The 21,317-nt window shown below is 52.6% G+C and overlaps 1 protein-coding gene across 2 annotated transcripts in view; it reads left to right on the top strand.

Annotated features, from left to right (window-relative positions):
- Window positions 1-21,317, top strand: part of ERGIC1 (endoplasmic reticulum-golgi intermediate compartment 1) — a 102,770-nt gene that overhangs the window by 69,076 nt on the left and 12,377 nt on the right. The window contains exons 5-9 of one of the 2 annotated variants that reach the window (XM_032403723.1): window positions 1,524-1,648; window positions 9,269-9,373; window positions 13,760-13,820; window positions 18,218-18,318; window positions 20,846-20,968. In XM_032403723.1, coding sequence (XP_032259614.1) covers window positions 1,524-1,648; window positions 9,269-9,373; window positions 13,760-13,820; window positions 18,218-18,318; window positions 20,846-20,968 — 515 coding nt within the window. The remainder of the gene's footprint in view (window positions 1-1,523; window positions 1,649-9,268; window positions 9,374-13,759; window positions 13,821-18,217; window positions 18,319-20,845; window positions 20,969-21,317) is intronic. The other variant, XM_032403724.1, reaches the window with a different exon arrangement.

The following is a 21,317-nucleotide window of genomic DNA, read 5'->3' on the forward strand; positions in this document are numbered from 1 at the left end:
TTTTTGTAATCCTCGAAAGCTTCAGATAGAGGAGGAAACTGAGGCACAGGAAGGTTAAGTAACTTGCTCAAGGTCCCATAGCTGGGAAGGGGCAGAGCCAGGAACCACAGAAGGTGGCAGGCCCAGAGCCCAAGCTCTTAGTCCCTGGCCTGCTGTGAGCCGCCTCGCCCCACATGTAGATTTTGCTCTCTCCGTGTACCTGCTGCACAGCATTCCAGAGGGGGCCGTTCCGTTGACCAGTCCCTGTTGACAGGCAGCTGGGCTGCCTCCAGGGGTCACAGTTTCTAATAAAGTTGCCCAGAGCAGCCTTGCACACACGTCTGGACATGTGTGCGTCTGGAGAACAGGCTCCTAAGGGTGGAGCTGCTGAGTCAAACAGGGACCTGTTTGCATTTCTTTTAAATCAAACATTACGGCATCAGCATTTCCCACATACTACAGACCCATGAGCGTCATTTTTAATGACTACATCACATTTCCTTCTATGGATGGGGCCTCACTTGCTTCCCCATCTCCACTGAGGAATACAGTTGTTCCCATTTTTCCCTTTTGGGGTTGGCTCACATAAAATTGCTTCCAGCTATTCTTTCTCTGTGTTACAACCTCCTTTCCAGGGCTTCTTTCAGGGAATCTTCTGCGTTTTCATAGTTTACAAACCCATGCCCCTTAGACCTTCTCAGGGAATGCAGTTGGCGTGGGCCTGCCCATTTTACAGATTGGGAAGCTGAGTCACAGGTGGAGAGTCACATTGGAGGCAAGGACCAGGATTCCCGGGCCCCAGGTTTCCCATTCGGTGCACTAAGGAACCCAGAAAAGTGCCCGAGCTCCAGGAGGGCAGGGTCTGCCAGAATAGGCATTGGGTAAAAGAAGGTGTGAATGAATGAATGAATGATGAGTAAAGCGAATGAATGACTGCCTGGACCTGTTCGCCCAACAAATCCAGAGACTGAGACACATTAAATGCCACCATTCTTTAGGCACTTGCCATGTACTATGCATCAGACCCCGTTCTAAGCACTTTCTACACACATTCATTATTTAATCTGCATAATTCTCCAAAGAAGGTCTAATTATTATCACCCCCATTTTCCAGAAAAAGAAACAGGCATCAAGGGGTTATGTGCTTTGGCCAGGGTTGAAGAGCTGGTAAAAGGCAGGGCCAGGATTTAGACAACCTTTGAACCCCAAACCTCTGCTTCTCCCTGTAGCCTTGCATTTAGCAGGTGCCGTCATCACCTCTGCAGCCCCACTAGCTGCTACCTCCCCCAGCTCTTTCCCCTCTTCCTTTGCAGCCCCAGGCAGTGGCAGGGACGGGACCTTGTGGGCTTGCTCCCTTTTAGTCCAGCCATCACCTTCTCCTCCTCCTCTATTGGCTCTGGGCCCCAGACAGTGAGCTCCTAGATGGCCTGGGGCCCACCTGCCCATGGAGTGGATGAGGGGGCAGGGGTCCAGGGAGGAGAGGGCTGGCCCCACCCCCACTGCTCTGGGCATTTGTGACTCTCTCCTCTCCTTGCCCCCTGCAGTGGTCGGGCTTGACATACAGGATGAGATGGGCAGGCACGAGGTGGGGCACATCGACAACTCAATGAAGATCCCACTGAACAACGGGGCCGGCTGCCGCTTTGAGGGGCAGTTCAGCATCAACAAGGTATGGAGACCCTGCATGGGCCCTTTGACCCGCTCCCTGTCCCTTTGGTCCCCTTCCTCTGAGAAACCGGATGGTAGAGCTGTGCACTCCCTTGGCCTCCCCGCCGCCCGCAGCCAGAGCCTAATAAGCATCAGGATGCCTGGTGTTTCCTGCTGAGAATCTGGGTGGGGGTTCCAGGTTCCCCGAGGCATGGAGCCCCTGCTGGCTGGTTCAGGAAGGGGCTACTCTTCTTCCCAACAGGAAAGGCAGTGGGTGGTGAGAAGACCATGGAATATACAGCCCTGAATGTGTGTCCCAGCTCTACTTCTCTTGGCCAAGCAGCACTCTCCAAGTCACTGCGCCCATCTTAGCCATCTTTAGGGGGAGGGTGTGATGATGGTAAGAATAGAATGATACCACCTGGTTCACAAAGTCTGTATGAGGATGAAATGAGCTATTACACATTCATCCAAAAAACGTTTATGAGACACTTTCTGTGTTCTGGGGCGGGCTGTCGGCTCTGGGGCCGCCCAGAATAGGTGGAATGGACTGGAATCGGTGGAATAAGGGGGCAGAGTTCCCGTGCTTGTGGAGCTTCTGTGCTGGTCGGGGGGAGACAGACAGTATAAAAACTGAGAAACATTGCAGCAGGTGGGTCGTAGGCGCTGTGATGAGGAAGAAAGCGGGAGAGTGGGGAGAGCGGGGTGGTTTGAAAGTACCTGGTAGGCTCCAAAGGACCACTCAGGCATTACTGCTGTTTTGTTGCTAGAACCAGGAACTTGAGATCCTGAGCCAAGGATGTGAGCAAGTGCATTTGGGAGCGCCGGGAAATCCCGGCGGGAACCGGCAGAGGTTGCCCCACACGTGCCGCACCCTTTTCAGCTCTTCTTACGAATTTTCACAGGGGAGCCTCTCAAGAACCCCGTGAGGTGGCACCATGTTACAGATGAGGAAACTGAGACCCAGAGAGGTTGAGTGTCTTGCCCAAGATCACACAGCTATCTCCCGTGTTCCATAGGTCGCCTTCCCAGTCCCACCAGACTGGGCCATTGGCCACTCCTGGCTTCTGCTTGCCCTCTTGTAACCTCTGTCAAAACAGCCTGCCTCTGGTCCCTGGCATCTGAATCAGGCATTGCGAACTCATTGGCCTCACCTAGCCCAAAGACAAGTTACGTTTGTCCTATCCAGCTTTCAAACATGTCAGAGCCAATATCTAAAGATTGGGAATCCAGATTTCTGGCTTTTCAAAGTCAGAGGCTCTAGCCACCCTGGGCCCACATCCCATTGGCAGCTGCCATCTGGATCCAAGGGTCTGCCTGTTTAGACAGGGCATGTGCCCTCCTTCCCACAGTTCCTGCTGGGTGGCTGCAAGGTGTGACACTGGTGTGACTGGACCTGTCCCTCCCCATGTAGTCTTAGGGCCTCTCCTCTTCACGTGGCCACCGTGTGTGTTCTTTCTGGCAGAGTGGCCTTCTTCCATGAGAGCTCAGGGCTCCCTGAAGTGTGAAAGTAGAGAATGTTCCTTGTGCCACATTTTTGGGGTTAAACTAAGTCACAGGGTCAGTGCTGTGCTCCATGATTCAGGTTTTATGGTGGTGGTGATGGGAAACCATGTGAGAGTTGTAAGCGGGGAAGCAATGCAATCAGATTTATGGTTTAGAACTATACTATCCAATATGGTAGCCATTAGCAGTGTGGGCTATTTAAATTTAAATTCCTTAAAATTAAGTAAAATGAAAAATTCAGGCTTTCAGTCTCACTAGTCACATTTCAATGACTTTATTAAGAGAGACTAGTGGCTACCATATTAGTGCTCTATACCATTTTTATCATCCGAGAAAGTTCTTTTGGACAGCAAAACTTCAGAAAGCTCACCGTGACAGCTGTGGGGGGAGCACAGTGGAGGGGGCCAAGAGCAGAGGTCATGGTCCATGGTTGTGCAGCGGAGTTGGATAGAAGTGGTCCGATTAGGGATGTGGAGTCAATAAGACTTACTGATCAGTTGGATGTGGGTGGTGAGGGCAAGAGTGGAATCAAAGCAACCTCTTAGTTTTTGTCTGAACAACCAGGGGGTCCCATTATCTAGATAGAGAGGCTTGGGTAAGCATAGATTCTATGGGCGATGGGGCTGGGAAGCAGTCCTTCAATTCTGGATGTGTTTCATTTGGGATTGGAGGTGTGTTTCTGGGGTTCAGGAGAGTGTTCTGAGCTGGAATGTGAATGCCGGAGTCCTCAGTGAATAGATGATGTTGGCAAAGGGTCCATGGCACCAAAATGTAAGAACCCAAGGTCTTTTTTTTTTCCTTTAAGATTTTATTTATTTATTTTGAGAGAGAGAGGCAGAGCAAGAGAGCACGAGCGGGGGAGCTGCAGAGGGAGAGGGGGCTGAGCAGAGAGCTCCCACATGGAGCTTGATCCCAGGACCCTGAGATCATGCATAACCTGAGGTGAAGGCAGACGCTTAATGACGGAGCCACCCAGGTGTCCCAGAAACCCAGCGTCTTGATGCAAATGTGGTTTGAGGACTGATTTCTGGTACACTCCAGCTTTGAGGAGTAGGGAGATGAGGGGGTGATGAAAGGTGGGAGAAGGGGCAGCCAGGCAGGTAGGAGGGAACCCGGCCTAGGCGGGCCCTAGAATCTAGAAGAGAATATCAATCAAGGAGGAAGGCTGGTGCTGCATGGGCGGGGTCGACTGCTGACCCGGGAGCTGTAGGGAAAGCGAATGACATGGGAGAGAACAGGGCTGCCGCACAAGCAGGGACTTGGGAAGCACAGAGGGCCTGGGGTCCGGGCTGCCGTGGAGGGGGGGCCTTGGAGAGGAGAGGGTGGGGTCTGGGCTTGCAGGGAGCTGGGTGAATTGGCGGTGGGCCCAGGCTCTTGCTCTGCCCGCACCTATACGCCTAGAGAACTGCTGCTCATCCACAGACCTCCTTGACGTGGGTCCCTCCAGAGTCCCTCCTTCCCCTTCCTCTGACTGCCTCCTCTGTTATGCCCCGTGTGCTACCGTCCACTTCACTGCTTGACTTCTTTTGACCATTGTCCCCCGCCCCTTGCTGATGAATTCACGCATCTCGCTATTGAGTGTCGCTGTGTGCGGGGCTCCACACTTGGCACGGGGACGCAGTGCTGAAAGAAACAGCCATGGTCCCTGACCTTGGCAGCACTGTGGTCGACTGTGGGGTAATAGCCAACCCACAGCTAAACACTCAAGCAAATGTGTAATCTCGATGAAGCAGCCGTGAAGAGAATGAAGAGGGTGTTATGGTGGGGAATAAGGGAGGAACCCCACTGAGATAGGGGCATAAGGGAAGGCCTGTCCGAGGGGTGACGGTTGAAGATGAGGAAACACACACAGCTCCCAATTGTGGGGACCTCCCTTCGGGGCTATGATCACCCAGCTTAAACAAATATTTATGCCCCAGACAATGAGCAAAGAAGGGCCCCTGTTGGCTCCCAGCGTGGGGTGGACACAAGAGAAGCAGGACCACCACCCAGGAGATAGCCCAGCACCACACCCTCCTCCCCTTGGCCAACATGCCCAAGGCGGCAGTCAGCTCCCCTCAGATAGGCTGTGGTCGAGAACCCTGGCTACAGTGCTCACTGAGCGAAAGACTCTGGGCATTTGAGCCTCTCTGAGCCACAGTGTCCTCATCTGTAAAATGGGGATATTAGTACTGTCCTCTCAGGTTGTAAGACATGAGCAAATTAAAATACAAAGCACTTAACACCGTGGGAATGGGGACATGCGTCGGTGCCCCTTCCCTGGCCTGCCTCATCTCCCATCAGTGGGAGCATCCATGATTTCACCAGCTGGCACCCACTGTCACCTGGGTACAAGTGTGCTCATAAAATGTGCATGGATGTTGTTCAAGAAACAGGTCTTCTCTGGTCGGGGAGGGTGGGGGATTCTAGGAGAGTGTCACGCCAGCCACCTATTGGGTTCCTCCTGGCCCTCTCCCAGATTAACCTATTTAGTCCTCGTAACAGCTCTGAGGAGACAGAGGCATAAGAAATTAAGTAGGATTTGAACCCAGGCAGCCTGGCACCAGGCCCTTGCACCGCCCCTCCCCATCCCCTGTCCCCTTGTTCCTTCTCCTTGCCAGCATCTCGATCACGTGAGCTATGACCACTTGTGTCTGTTCACTCCAGGTCACAGCTCAGGCCACCCTCCACCCTTGTCCCCTTGCAGGGAGTGGAGACCCCCACTTTCCCTTGTTCCGGGTGCATGCCTCCTAGGAGCTCTCAGACAGAGGGTGCTCGCTCGACAAGAAAGCCAGCAGCCACAGTGTGCTCTGGTGATGGGCGAGGTTAGCCCCTGGCCCCCACCCCCTTCTGTCCCAGCATCAGCCTGGGCCCACCGCCAATTCACCCAGCTCCCTGCAAGCCCAGACCCCACCCTCTCCTCTCCAAGGCCCCCCCTCCACGGCAGCCCGGACCACCCCAGGCCCTCTGTGCTTCCCAAGGCCCTGCTTGTGCCCCATGGCCTCCTTATCTGTCCATCAGGAAGTCAGCCAGCAGTCAGACGTCCAAGGTCGCATGTTCCAAGCTGCACTGGCAGCCCCGAGCAGCCCAGACTGCTCGCTGAATCACCCAGCCCCCAGGAGGAGGGCAGGATGGGCCCAGGTTTGGGGCCTGGCTCCATCTATATGTTTCTAAAATCTATCAGAGACACTGACGTAGGTGCCTAAGTCACAGGCTCTAAAAGCGTCGTCTTTTCTTTCTGCAGCCCAGCATGTGCTGGTATGAGTCAGCCACCTGTGATGGATTCCTTGTGTCGGGGTGGGGGGTCACTGAGTCACAGCCTCGCGGGGAGGCAGCGGGTGGCAGATGCGCGGGAGCCAGCCTCCTTGACTCACTTAACTCTGGGAGCGTGAGGCCCAGGCTCCAAACCCTATTCTGAACTCTGCCCACCGGCGGCCCCATGTCACTGCATGGAAAACTCCAAAGCACCCATGCCTGACGCTATTGGCTTCTTACTTCCGGAGGTGATAGACAATGGGGCCTGTAGTCCTCACTTTATCGTGTGAATTTCTTTTTTTAAGATTTTATTTGTCAGAGAGAGAGAGAGAGAACTCACAAGCAGGGGGAGTGGGAGAGGGAGAAGCAGGCTTCCCACTGAGCAAGGAGCCAGCCCGATGTGGGACTCAATCCCAGGACCTTGGGATCGTGACCTGAGCCGGAGGCAGATGCTTAACTGGCTGAGCCACCCCGGCGTCCCTGTGAATTTTTTATAATACAAGTGTGTATAGTTAATTATTTATATAAGTAAAAATGAAGTTAAGAAATTGTTTTGAGATACAGTGGGCTTTTCCCCATGCCCTGCCTGTGTACATGCTGTTCTGAATTCTGGGAGAGTCCTTCTGTTCTTGGGTCCTTGTTCTGATGATGAACATGTTCATCCTAGGAACCCAACCCAATAATAGCTACCATCGGCTTTGCCCTCCTCACCTCCTTTAATCCTCCTAATAACCCTTTGTGGTTATCATCTCCATTTTGCCCGTGGGGAAATTGAGGCACAGAGAGGTTACTGACCTTGCCCAAGGCACCCCACCTGGAGGGCGGGGCCAGACTGGAGTGTAGAACTCAGCTGCTACTCTACCATGTGGCTCCTGAAGCCCACATCCCAGACTCCATTCTAGCCTGACCTGTGAGCTGAGACCGGGCCATGCCTGTCAGCCTGGTACCTTATACATCAGTCCGCAAAGCTCAGGCCCTCGTGAAGATGGGAAGATTTCTAGAAGCCCACAACTTTGTGTTTGAAATAGGCATGCTTACAAAATAAGCAGACTTTGATGAACTGCTGCTAAGCCAGAAGCTATAAGCCATATTCCTTCCTTTGATGTAGCTTACCAAACCTTCGTTGAACTGGAATAAAATAAACTGTTTTTCAGCATGGCATGTGGGGCCTTTACTGAACAGCCCCATCTCTCTCTAATGCCTCTTTGTTTCCGGATGCTACCACCCCCTGCAGGCCATTCTTTTATTCCGGGTTCAGTAGTACCAAATTCTTCTAATTCCTTACACATGCCCACCAACTGGACTGGGCAGTTTCTGACCTCCATACTTGTTCATGCTGTTCCATCTGCCTACATGCCTTTCCCCCCTGTTCCCAAGTAATGCAGACTCATTAGCACAAGAGGGTCCTTTCTGCTGAGAAGCCCCCTCTGAACACTCCCAACTGAATTGGGGACTCTCCCCATGGCCCCCACAGTCTATATATCCCTCTGGTCCAGTGTGGGTCATGCAGTCTCATTTTCTGTTCCAGGCTTTTGTCTGGGCCATCTTCCCAAACCCAGCACGTCCCAAGGGATGGCTGCATGTGGCCATCAATCCAGGGCTGCTGAGGTACATGGTGAGAGGGAGTATCATGTCCCGCTTTAGTGTGCCGAGTCTAGAGTCCCAGCAACCATGAGTTCAAATCACAGCTCTTGACATGTTCCTTAGCAAATGTCTTCACTACTCTGAGCCTCAGTTTTCTGTAAAATGGGAATTACCAGATGTCAAAGTCAAAATCGCTATTTTAAGAATTAGTGCCATTCATCCTTTGTTCATTCATCCAGTACCTATTTTGTGGGCATCTGCCAGGGTCTGGGGAGTGCAGATCAAATCGGACACAACTCCCCACCAGCGTGGAGCCAACGTTCTCCGGTGAGGAAGCAGAATAGAACAAGATAAAGATCAGGTGGCCCGTGCTGGTTTGGGGAAGGGGGGTTGGGAGGCTCCCTGAGCAGAGGCCTGAGGGAGACCAGGGAGAGCCACGTCAAAGAGGGTTCCAGGAAGGGGTTGCAGGCACACAGGCCCACACTGGCACCATTCCCGGTGTCACAGGGAGGCTGGCATGGCCAGGGGGAGTACGCAGAGGAGGATGTGAGCAGAGGAGTGACACGATCAGATTTAGGTTCTAAAGGACCTCCCTGGCTGCTGTTGGGGAAAGGCCTGGGGGTGCCAAGGGCAGAAGCTGGGAGCCCAGTGGGGAGGCTGCCCCCACTGTCCAGTCCAGGGGAGCAGTGGGGGCTTGAGAAGGTCAGGTGCTAGGCGTCATGAGGGTGGAGCGGACGGCCTTTCCTGGTGGGCAGGAGGTCAGGTGTGAGGGAAAGACGGGGCCAAGATGATACCAAGGGTTTGGCCCGAGTAGCTTGGTAGAGGAGGGGCCTTTTGTTGCCACAGACATGCTCCAGCAGAATCCAGGGAGACCCAGGGAGGAGAGGAGGCCACCACAGTCCTGCCTTCAAGGATCCCCTAGTCTGGGGTGGTGGGGCAAATGTGGGTGAGTAGTAGTGTTGATTTGGATTTTGAGGAGGTTCATTGGTCCGTGGGCCTAAAGGTTCAACCCACCATGGGGCCAACAGCCAGGAAGTAGCTGGTGGGCGGCTGCCATTTCGAGCCCTGGCCTGTGCCAGGTGCCCAGCTGTGTTCTCACCCCATAATCCCAGCAGCCCCCTCGGGTAGCTTCTGTTCCTGCCCCCATTCTACAGACAAGTGGCCTGAGGCTCAGAGAAGGGCAGTAGCTCCTCCAAAGTCCCATGGCTCGGACCACGCTGGGATCCCGATCCAGATCTGTCTGACTCCAGGGTGAAGACCTGCCCCCCCACCTCTGGGGCAGCCAGCTAGACTCCTGAAACTTGCATCTCTCCCCCAGGTCCCTGGCAACTTCCACGTGTCTACACACAGTGCCACGGCCCAGCCACAGAACCCGGACATGACCCATGTCATCCACAAGCTCTCCTTTGGGGACACACTACAGGTGAGCAGGGTACACACAGGTAGCGTGGCTGGGAGTGGGTGCACCAGGACTGTGTCACCTGGAGCCTTCTGTCCTCTCTGGGCACAAAGATAACATCTAGAGGGCTCACCCCCTCTGAGTCTCTGTCCAACAGCGCCTCTGTATTATTCCTTCGGAGCATAGGCCTGCAGTTTTGATAGTACCATGCCCTTGGACCCTTGGGTTGAGACCTGGAGCCTGGGGAAAGGGACGCACTTTTCATGAGCCAGTATTAAGTGCTAGCACTTTCTCCATGCCAGTGAGGCCTTATGACGTATGAGGGGGCACCACGCCTTAGAGCTGTGGAGCTGGGCCCAGAGAAGCCACTTGTCTGGGGGTCCCCCGGCAGATCTGTCTGATGCTGGAGTCCAGCCTGGGTGCCTCTACAGCTCCTTCTGCCTTCCAGCCCAGTGCCCACGCCCACCAAGTAGGGGTGCCATGGTGAAGGAAGCCTCCTGACAGTCCTCGGTGAGGATGGAGAGGGCCACCTCCAGCAGGCCCAGCCCAGCAGCTTCCTACCCATGGCAGCCATGTATGGGAACCCAACACAAACCACCTACTCTCTACCAGCTGCAGGCAGGGGAGCTTGGATGTTCTCTTTTCTCCACTACTCCCCGTAGTCCTGAAGGTAGATTCTGGAACTGAGGCCCGCAAGCACAGCACACACACCATTACGCCATTTATGTGCACAGCCATCTGCTCAGACTCGCACACACTCATGGGACACACGCTCAGACGTACACCCTGACACGCGTGCTCGTACGTATACCGTAAGATCCATCCCTAAACACACACACCAAATGTACACACACCCAGACTCTTGCACAGACACGGCGCACACACACCACCCAGGCACGCGCACAGACTCACCCACGTTGGAACAGCTCACATACACACTCCTGCCCGCACTGCCCCACTCACGTGGGCCTGCCAAGCACCATTCTTTATAAGCATGACCTTCTTTCACTCTCTTAGCAGCCCAAGAGGTGGGTACTTTATTGTCTCCATTTTACAGGTGAGGAAGTTGAGGCACGGGGAGGGTACAGTCCATTGCAGTCTGAGTTTGCATCAAGAGTCTGGCTTCGGGCCGCACCTCAGGCACCACGTCCCCCGTGAGCCCTCCGGAGGGCACACTGCGCCTCAGGCGCATGCACACTCTCACACCTCCTCTCTCCACTCCACATCACCTCTGCTGCTCTCCCTGTGGGCACCTTGGGCCCAGCCTGAGGGGCCAGTCATCACCTGTCCAGTCCCTTGGGAGGCCACAGAGCTCTTCCTCTTGGAGACAGGGCTTGGGAACAGAGAAGGCCTGGCCGCCATGGGTGCCGTGAGCCAGACTCCCTGCCTACACACTCGGTGAAGCACAGCCTGCCCTGCGACTGTGGGCTCCCTTCACACAGGGTTCACCACCCCCCCCCAACTCTCCACTCGGGGTCGTCGTGTGTTGGCTCCCCAGCCTGCCTTTCCAGATCCAAGTCCACGTACTAGTTGTGTCTCAGTTATCTCGTCTGTAAAATGGGGACAGTAAATAGTACCTGCCTCAGAGGCTTGTAGGGAAGATAAAATGAATTCCTGCACATAAAGCCCTTAGATCAGTGCCGGGCAGAGGGTAAGCAGTCAAGGAAATGAGCTCTTACCGCTGTTGTTGCTCTCTGTAACCTAACTCTGCACCAGGCCCTGCAAGACAAAGCAGCCATGCTCACGCAGCCATGGAGAAGACAGAATGTGGGGTGGTCCCCACCCCCAGTGGGACGGGAGCTGACAAATCACAGGCAGGTGGTGGGCGGCAGGCCCTCCGTATACTAAGCGCTGGGCAGTGCCCGAGCTGCCTTTAGACCCACCAGCTCGGCAAATCCTCACCGCAGCCCTGGGAAAAAAGTCACTGTGAACTCCGGTGTGCCCAGGGGAAGACTGTCCAGAGTCACTCGGCTCTGCACAGCCAGAATTCAAGCCCAGTCTTTGTACCAGGCCACACTCCTTCCACTTGGGAACTCTGGACACCGGAAGCTTGCTCTTTCTTACCTAGAGAACAACGTTACAGGTGACCCCATGTTTAATCCTCACAAAGACTCCCTTAAGGGTGCTGGATGGCATTTGTTGTTCCTGATGAGGAAACTGGCTCAGAGGGATTCAGTAACTTGCCCAAGGTCACACAGCTTATAAGAAACCAGGTATGTCTGGCCCCAGGTTTCCATTACTGTGCCTCATACAGTCATGGATTCATCAGACCTTGAAATTTCTGCTCTGTGCCAGGCCCTGGGGTTACATGATGGGTAAGTGATACAGGACTCTTGCTCTCAGGAGAAGAGAACAAATAAATAAGCATGATCATATAGGACAAGGAGGGTTAAGGACAAGAGAGGCATGGAATTCTGGGCAGTGATATGGGAGCAGGGGCAGGGTTCCTCCTAGCCTGGGAAGTCAGGGAGGGCTTCCCAGAGGAGGGTGACCTCGCAGGTGACATGTAAGCCAGCCCCTGAAAGGTGAGAAGGATTTGGTCAACCTCACAGGGAAGTCTCATGGGCAAGGGGTATCTCACACATCTTCAACTCTATGATACATGCAGATGGTCATTTTCATATAAAAGGCCCTCAAGGTTCCTCTTAGAAAAAATGGGTCAGCAGATGTCCACATGACCAGAATGATGTTCTATAACAAGGCCTGGGAAGTGAGTGCTCCTCAGAGTTGGAGAGGGTGCAGAAGAGTCCCTGAAGGGGAGCAGGGAGCTGAGTTCTACAGGGGGCGAGGGATTCGGGCAGGTGGGGCAGGTGGGGCTGACTGGGGCAGGTTGCTGTGTTGGAGCACCCACCTGCCATGTGGAAGATGGGCCGTGAGGCCAGACTGGAGGTGAGGGAAGGGCTGCGGCCAGGGCCAGGGGAGATAGGGCAGCAGGGGGAAAGGAAGGGGACAGACGGGGAGGAGAGGGGACAGTCTTGTGTTGCTATGTGGCCGCTGGCTGAACAAGACAGAAACAGCCTTCTGCCGGGTCATGATTATGGGCAAAATAGGAATTTCTTTAAATGAAAACAAAAACTTAGCTGAGGTTCCATCTACCCATCCATTATCCATCATCCATGCAACCAATATTTATTGAGCTCCTGCTATGAACATTATGTGCCTTGTGCACATTGCTGAGGACGAGCATGGTCCCTCCCCATGTGGAACGTACAATCTAGAGGGGAAAAGAAAAGTTAATCACATGATCATACAAATGAATGTGAGATAAAACCATGACACATTGACCATGGGAGGGAACATTCTAGCTCTCCTCTCCATAACCACCATCCTCTTGGGTTCAGATTGTCCTTCCCTAAGGCAGCATTGGACAAATTTCCCTTTTCTTTGGGCTTGTTAAGAGTGTGCAGCTCTGTTAAGTGCTCAATAAACATCAGCCACCTGAGACAGGGATCAAGGACCAGGTCACCCAGCTCCTTCCCACTGTTCCTGAAGTGGCCCTCTCTGCAGGAGCCTGTCCCCACCTACCTCACCCCCTTCCCCTGGGGACACACAGGCTTCTGTTTATTCCTTGGTCTCCGGGGTCATGCTTCACAAATGCTGCTTGCCTGATTAACTTTCCACTTTCCTATAGATCTTAGTGTGTCTCTTCTTCCAGGAAGCCCTCCAGGGTGACTAGCTTGGCAGCTCCTGTTAATCATACCCATGGTGGCATGCCCCATGTACCAGGCATGCCTTGCCCTGCTTTAGATTTTCCTGTAGCTGACATGGTTTCCCCTCATCCTCAGAGAAGAGGGAGGATGTGGCCCTCGGCCCCACTCTACATCAGGCCCTTTCCGGGGCCAGTTGCCATGAGGAGAGGGCTCTTCCCAGCTGCTGTATGTTCTCTGCAGCAGATACAGTAGGAGGCCAGCAGCCCTGGAGCCTCAGAAGGCTGTAGGGGATCTAAGGAGGCACGTGCCGGAACCCAGATCCACCTTTACTTGTACTTCCAAAGTGGCTTAATGGAAAGAGCTCAGGCTTGAGGTCAGATACCTGAATTTGGAGCTTGGCTCAGCCATTTATCAGCTGTGTGACACTGGACAAGCTTCAGCACTTCTCCAAGCCTTGGTTTGCTCTTCTGTAAAATGGGCTCAACAGTACATCATTAGGGGCACTAAATGAGATGACTAGGAGTACGGCAGGATAGAGTGGTGTATTACAGGGGCCCAAGATGGGAAGCAGGCTAGTGCCTACCACGTGCCAGGCCTGGGCTATGTCGGTCTCTTGCTCCCTACAGCTTCTCTATGAGATAGACCACGCTGGGTAAGGTCCCTACACCAGGTTGCACCTGGCCATCCCCTCGCGTGGCCAGGCCCAGGCCCGGAGGAAGTGGCATCCTGGGGTCAGTCCCCTTGCTGTGCTTCTCCACAGGTCCAGAATGTCCACGGAGCTTTCAACGCTCTCGGGGGAGCAGACAGACTCACCTCCAACCGTACGTATCCCATATCTCAACTGGGAACAGGGAGAGGGGGAGAAGAAGGGAACGCGTATCAAGCACTCACTGTAAGCCCAGCTGTGAATGCTCCTTTCCCACAGCGGGCCTGTGAGGAAGGTGGAATTAGCCCTATCTGACAGCCAAGGGGAGGTGAGTGGCTTGTCCCCACCCTCCCTGGGGAAAGGATCTGACAGCCCCAGGCACATCATAAGAGCTCAGTGAGTACCAGCTATTATCATCATTATTGTTATCACTACTGCCGCCGAAGTGTTCTTAGTTGAGATAATCACCTAAGATCCTGCAGGGAGCCATGGCGGAGCCCTAATTCGTCCTAGTTCCAGCGGCAGGCACCGTGAGAACAGCGCTGAGGGTGGCCCAGTCGGGTCTGACCACCTGGGCCGCCCACCCAACCCCACACTCTCCTCGGGCTGGAGCCCTTCCCACCCATGAATGCCCCCTCCCTGAGCCCTCCACCCGCTCAGCTCTCTGGCACCTTGGTCCCAACTAAGGAGGGCTCCGTGTCTTTATACACTGACACACCTATGCACACCTGTCTGTGGCCTGATCTAATGAATTTTTGCACACCTACACACGCACGTGTGCACACACAGGGCCTTGGATGCGTGCACAGAATGGGTCCAGGAGACCTGTCTGCTTAAATGGATCCACCCCCTGGATCCTGCGGCACAGGTGACCTTAACTTTCCTTATTTCCTCACCTGAGCTCACCTTTTTTATCCACAAGGGTTTTCTCACTGTTTCTTAAAATACATTCTGCTCTCTGATGGTCAGAAATTCAAGCAAAAGAAAACATCTCTCCATGAGCGATCCCCCACCCTCAACAAATCACACTTTTCATTTCTCCATGTCCCTGTGAACCCTCAGCCATCAGCAGAAGTCATCGTCTCAAAGCCAGTGGACGACAGTTTACCTTCTGGTTTTTGTCCGTGGCATTTTTACGTGACCACGGTTTGTGGACAGTGTTTCCAGTGGTGACGGAGGCGTGCCTGCCCATCTAGCACTCTGACATGCTTTATTAAGGCCTTCTCGTCTCGTGGAAAATGTCTGTTCCTAGTCTTTTACCATCACGGCAATGCTTGCGATTTTTATGGTATTTGCTTTCCCTTGTCCCGTTGCTTTCCCTTGGGTGCGGGCCCGTTCGCGCCGCCTCCAGCGGCGTAGGAACACGCGGCGGGGCCTCCTTGTCTTCATGCAGATGTCTGATTCTGACAGAGGGAGATGATCCTTCCCCTGTTGATGTTGGGATAGTTCTGTGGAAGGGCCCACGTTGCCCCAAGGCGGTGGTCCACACCCGCTCGCAGTTGGCTCGGATACTGACACAGAACTGAGCTCGGAAGGACCCAGACGGTGTCAACCAGTAGAGCGTCTGGGCAGAAAACCCTGCCTGCTCTAGGGCTCATGAGGAGAGCCATCTCAGGCTGGCTTCCGTGGAAAGAAAATGCATTAGATCAGACAACAAGCAGCCAAGGGTAGGGCTGGCTTTCATTCCCTCAGCCCTCCAGCTTGGCCTCCCTGCTGGGCCTTTTTGCCTTTGCTGCCCCCTCTGCTCCCAGACCTTCCCAGTGAGGGCTGCTGCTTGTCATGTAGGTCTCAGTGCAAATGCCACCACCTCCAAGAGGCCCTCCCTGACCACCTTATCTAAAGGAACTCCCACTTCTAGTAACCGATTTTTCTTCCAGCACAGACCACTTTCTTTGCAGATACTGAGGAGTAACTGTGGATGTTTTAGCCGTGGTGATGATGACATTGTGGTTGTTGTGTTTTGATTTTTTTTGAGAGTCTTTATCTTTTATAGAGACATAACTAAAATATTTTTGGATGAATTGATGTGATGTCTGGGATTTGCTTCCAGATAAAACAGAGTAGGGTGAATGATGGGGTAGGGAGGAAGCAAAATCGACCGTGTGTTGTTAATGGCTGAAACTGGGGAATGGGAGACCGGCGTGGGGAGGGGGGTTCGTTATGGGAGTCCCCATTTTTTCATGTGTTTGAATTTTTCCATAACAAGATGTTAGGAGGGAGGGAGGCTGCGAGCATAAAGTGTATGTGGGCCTGCCTGGATCAGGTCGGAGCCAGCAGCCCCGAGGAGGGATCCACTGACAAGGAGTCCACGTGGGTGGAATTAGGCGCGGTGTCTCTAGTGGGCATTTGGCAAATTGTATCAAAGGCCTTAAAAATGGTCATTGCCTTTGAGTCATCGTTTCTACTCATAGAAGAGTAAGCTAAGGAAATAATTAAGAGAGTGTGCAAAGATTTAGGAAAATAATGTCCATTAGGTCATTGTTTATAACAGTGAAAATGAGGAACAGTGTCAGTGTGTCTAGCCACGGGGGGTGGGTCGAGTGCATTTATGTGGCTGCGCTGTGGGATACGTGCAGATGGGTCAGAACTTCGCTGGCATTCGGGCAGCAGACATCTATTGAGCACCTACTGTGTGCCAGGCGCTGTGCTAGGGGATACTGCAGCAAATAAAACAGACAGAGTGGAACTTATTACTTTCTGTGTCTTGGACCTAAAATGGTATCTGTGGTGTTTAGTTCTTAGAAAAGGGTTCAGTATGATGCCATTTTAAGAAAACATAAATATATGTATAAATATAAGTCTAGCAGTTTACACACAAGAATGTGAATCCATGGTTTTCTGTGGATGGTGGATTTGTGGGTGGTTTTTATTTTTTTCTCTTTATGATCATCTGTATTTTGTACAAATTTTAACAGAACTACTACAGGTGTGATTTTCATAAGGCTTTCACTCTTTCATTCCCTCAAGTGTTTAACCTAGGGCGATGGGCATTTGGAGCACTGTATCTCAAGTATGGTCTTCGGGCTCCTGGTTTAAAATGCAGATTCTGAGCCCCACTCTGGAACCATTGAGTGGGGGTGAGGCCCAAGTGTCTGCCTTTTAAATCCTGGGTGACTCTCCTGCTCCTGACACCCGAAGACCACTGCGGGCTTGAGCAGAGGGGTGTTGGGGTCTTCATGGGCTTCTCCCTGAGGCTGCAGGGCTTTTCTGAGGTTTTCAGAGGAGTCAGGTCTCAAGACAGTTCAGGAAGCACTGCCCTTTCCTTACAAAGATGTAGTATTAGCAGGAAGAGGCCATGAATGCCATCTGCATCCCCTAACCTCTTACAGCAAGCAAGTCCAAGGACTCAGAACTGATTCAGCCAGTAGACCAGGATTAGAACACAAAAGACTAAATTTCTGTGTTGTTTTCACTCCATGATCCCTGACCCAACATTTTAGAAGGCAAGTATAACTGAGCTTCTCTTAGCATCCCAGAAGCATGATCCAAGGGAATTCATACCTTTCCTGGGTGCTATTTGGCAGCTTTGGGCCAGCATTCTGTCAGCCTAGTATCTGATTCCGGTTACCTCATGCTTATCAGAAGCTGATTCATCTATTCTTCCATTCATGCCTCTGACCAGCCATCCTTCCATCCGTTCATTCATTCAGTAAGCACTTGCTACTTTCCACTCTGTGCCAGGCCCTATGCAAGGTTCTGGGACAAGAGATGAGTAAGGCTCGGTCCCTGCTCTCTGCAGCCTCCCCCCGTCCAGCGATGGTGGGTAAGAGTTACAGTGCAATATGACAGGGCCAGGTGGAGGGAAAACTGATCTCCCATTAATTGAAAATGAGGAAAGAAATTAAACAGTTCTTCATAAATGCAGTTTCTCTGGTTCATTGGCTCTTTTTTTTTCAATAAAAAAAATTTTTTTTTTTTTAAGTAAGTTCTACACCCAATGTGGGGCTCAAACTTACAACCCGGAGATCAAGAGTTGCATGTTCTAACGACTGAGCCAGTCAGGCACCCCATCGTGGGCTCTTTCTTTTTAAAACTTAAAACCCAGCTTGTTTCAAAAGCAGCAGTATTCATACAGGACCGGGAGTGCACCATGAAATGTGATCTTTATCAAATCCTGCCTTCTTCCCCAGAGGCTAAAACTGCTAATAGTTTCTTGGGTATCTTTCCAGAAAATTCTATATATTCATGCATATAGAGAGAGTGAGTCTTCCCTGCCCCCAGTACATGGAAACATGTTAACGCCGTTCTGTAACTTGGTTCTTTTCACTTAACAACACCGCTTGGACAGTGGCTTCTCCCAGTACCCACTCTTCAATGTTTGCCCTATTGATGGACATTTGGGTCATTTCCAGAATTTTATTATCCTATACAGTGCAGGAATAAAGATCCTGATAGACAGAGTCACTCAATTCCTGGTGTCCAAAGAGAGAAAATGAAGAGGGGTTGTTTGGTGATGAAAATTTGGAAACAGCCTCCCAACAACGCCGAGCAGGTTTAGGGTTGAAATGACATAGAGCTGCCAGCTGGGCAGTGCCTGTCCCCCTGCTTCATCCTGCTGTGTCCTTCCTGCAGCTCTCGCCTCCCACGACTACATCTTGAAGATCGTGCCCACGGTTTATGAGGACAAGAGCGGCAAGCAGCGGTACTCTTACCAGTACACGGTGGCCAACAAGGTACGCGGTCCGTGGGCCCAGTTGTGTGCAATTGCGCCCTCTGCTGGCTCTAAGGAGAAGTGACAAGTATCTGAGCGCCATTCCTGCTGGTTCTCTTTAGGGAGCCTTTCCTGGGGTGCTGCTCTGGCCAGGCTCTGTCCCTGGGTAAAGATGAGAGGCTAGTCTCAGCATCAAGGGGAGGAAGTCTAACCAGGAGATGGGTTGTGATCTGTTGAGAAAGAGCCTTGCATCTGGCCCCAGTCCTTCAGACTCAGGACCCTGATTCGTCAACACACAACAGATGTTCTCGCTCCTGGGGTACAAGCACTGTATCCAAAATCACCAGATGGCCATTGGTTAATAGGAATGTCCTAGGACCCCAATACTCAAAGTCCTGGAGAAGCAGGTAGGCCTCGATGGGAAGCAGAGCATGGTCAGAGCCCGCGGAATGGGATGACTAACAGTCCTTTCAAGCTGAGACGGCCTCTGGCTTCCCGGGAGATGACCCTGCCAATGGACACGAATGCTTGCAACACGCTAGTTGAGGCACACCCCAGTGGATCCCTTTATCACCAGGACTGTCCTTTTCCTCCTGTTCTAGAGCTGCCCGAACCCCTGATAGGTGATATGTTGTTTAGCACAGTTGATAATAATAATAGAGTAGATACCATTAATTGAGCACTTACTATGGGTTGGATATTATACTAAGCTCTCTACCTCTACCATCTTTTCAGTCATGACAGCTCTGACTGGGAATGTCATTGTCCCCATTTTACAGATTTGGGGACAGTGACACTGTCTTGGCACTGAGGGGTGGTCATAGAGCTACGAAGTGGCCAAGTGGGGGTTAGAACCGAGTTCTTCTCTGGTTCCAGAGCCTGGCCTCTTGCTCACATCACCCACTCAGCCTGAGCTGGGGCCGTTGAGTCTGTCAGGCTGGGAGCTGCTCTCTCTCAGGTGACTTGAGGTCCCTCTGCCTAGATCTCCCTGTGCTGATTGATGCTCTGGTGTAACTTTCCAAAGGGAGTGCTGTGTCTTTTACTCACCGTCTCTTGAAGGGCATCTCAGTGTAACTGTCAGGTGCTGATTGCATCTAAGGGCTGGGATATGGGTTTAATCCAAGCAGAAGAGGTGGGGCTGGAGCAGACTGCTGGTGCAGACCCGGCTCAGGCACTCGCTAGCTGTGTGGCCTGGGACAAGTCACATAACCACTTTGTGCCTCTGTTTACTCATTGGTAAAAAGGATGGTTCCCACCTCATAAGATTACTATCAAATGAGGCAATGTTTTAAAAACTGCTTTGTTCACAAAGGAGGCTTTGGGTAAATACCTACCGCTGCTATTTTTCATTATTTTCCTCTATCCCTCCGCTCTGGGCTTTGACCCAGACAGTCACCCTGCCCCATCAGGTCTCCCTGGAGAAAGCTAATCTTGTTTTGCCCAAGGCTCCTTCCCCTGAGGCTTTGGCAAAGACCCAGCAGCCAGAACAGCTTGCTCAGCTCTCTCTGCGGCCTTGGCCCCAGCCTGCCCTGGGAAAAAGTGGGCCGTGCCTGTCAGAGCCAGCTGCAGTCCATCAGGGCGGGTAGGTCTTGGATCATCCCTGGAGAAGCATTGGAGCGTGGGCCCTAGCATTCGGGACTGGGGGCACCCCCTGTGGTTTAGTCTGGTCTACAGTTATTGTGGATGAGTGAGAATAGCCCAGACAGCAAATGCCCAGACCAGAGAGGACACATGTTAATTCAGCTCATTAGCATCCTTTTAATCCCAGCCAGCCAAGTGCTGTCTCAGGAAGCCTTGTGGTAGGGTCCCTTGGTCTTTCCAGTTCTGTGTGTTCCTTCTTTGAAGATGCCCACTCCCCACATGGCCTTTATACTCATCTCTCTTACACACACACCCCCCCACACACACCCCTCAGGATGTCACATGTGGCCTAGAATGCCCCCTCCTCACTAAGCCTTCCAGCCAGCCTGGGGAGAGTTGGGCATTCGTCACCGGCCCCCACAGCACTCCAGGCTTCTGTGGCACGGCATGGACAATGTGGCGGTATTGTGGATAGTCTTCTACATCTGCTTCCTTCTGCAGACTGTGACCCCCCTCTGGGGATGGGGCAGAGATCCCTCCCCTCAGGGTCCCCAGCAGCCAGCACCCACAAGAGGTGCTCAGCAAACAATGAGTAAATGAATGGATTTTGCATGGCCAGGAATTAGAGGGGGAAATAGACCTTTACTCCGGTGTAGCCCAGATCACACCAGTCCTTTTACATCTCTGCTCTCCAATTCTGGTGCTGCTTCCAGGTCATATGGTCAATGTTCAAGCAGCCAAAAGAGTTGAAAATGTCCCCGGCAATGCTGCCCATCCAGCCGCGGACAGCAGAGCCTTCAGGGGAAGGGGTGAGAGGAACTGGGGGAGTCCGGCTCCAGGCAAGAGAGAGAAGAAGGCCCCTTGTTGTGGGTCGCCAGAGGACCCTCTGCAATCCACCCCCCACCCACCATGAGCCATGGTTTGTGTGTCTGGTTCTCACGTCCCCCTTCTCCCCTCCTCCACCCCAGGAGTACGTAGCCTACAGCCACACAGGCCGCATCATCCCTGCCATCTGGTTCCGCTATGACCTTAGCCCCATCACGGTCAAGTACACAGAGAGACGGCAGCCTCTGTACAGGTTCATCACCACGGTGAGTCGGGGGGCACCCGCCATGCGCCCCTTCTCCTGGCACCCCTGCTGGTTCTTGAAGGAGGGGGAGGCAGCCCGCAGGGCTAGGATCTCGGGCTGTACACGGAGGTCGTGATCCCTAGGATGCTGAGAAATGTTACCAGAATCATGTCAACATCAACGGCGTGTCATCAAGAAAATACTTTCCAAAGAGGAATGTCACTAAATGAATTTAATTTGTTAAGCAGATATTTGTAGGGCTTAATGAGATGTTTGTGATTCTCTCCAGTGTCTTATTTTTATGGGTTTAGCAGGGTTTATCCTTTTCTGTGGAAATTTTACAGTGAAGATTTAACTCATTTTTTCCCCAT

Source organism: Phoca vitulina, unplaced genomic scaffold (assembly GCF_004348235.1).
Source record: "Phoca vitulina isolate PV1807 unplaced genomic scaffold, GSC_HSeal_1.0 scaffold6, whole genome shotgun sequence".
NCBI classification, from domain to species: Eukaryota; Metazoa; Chordata; class Mammalia; order Carnivora; family Phocidae; genus Phoca; species Phoca vitulina.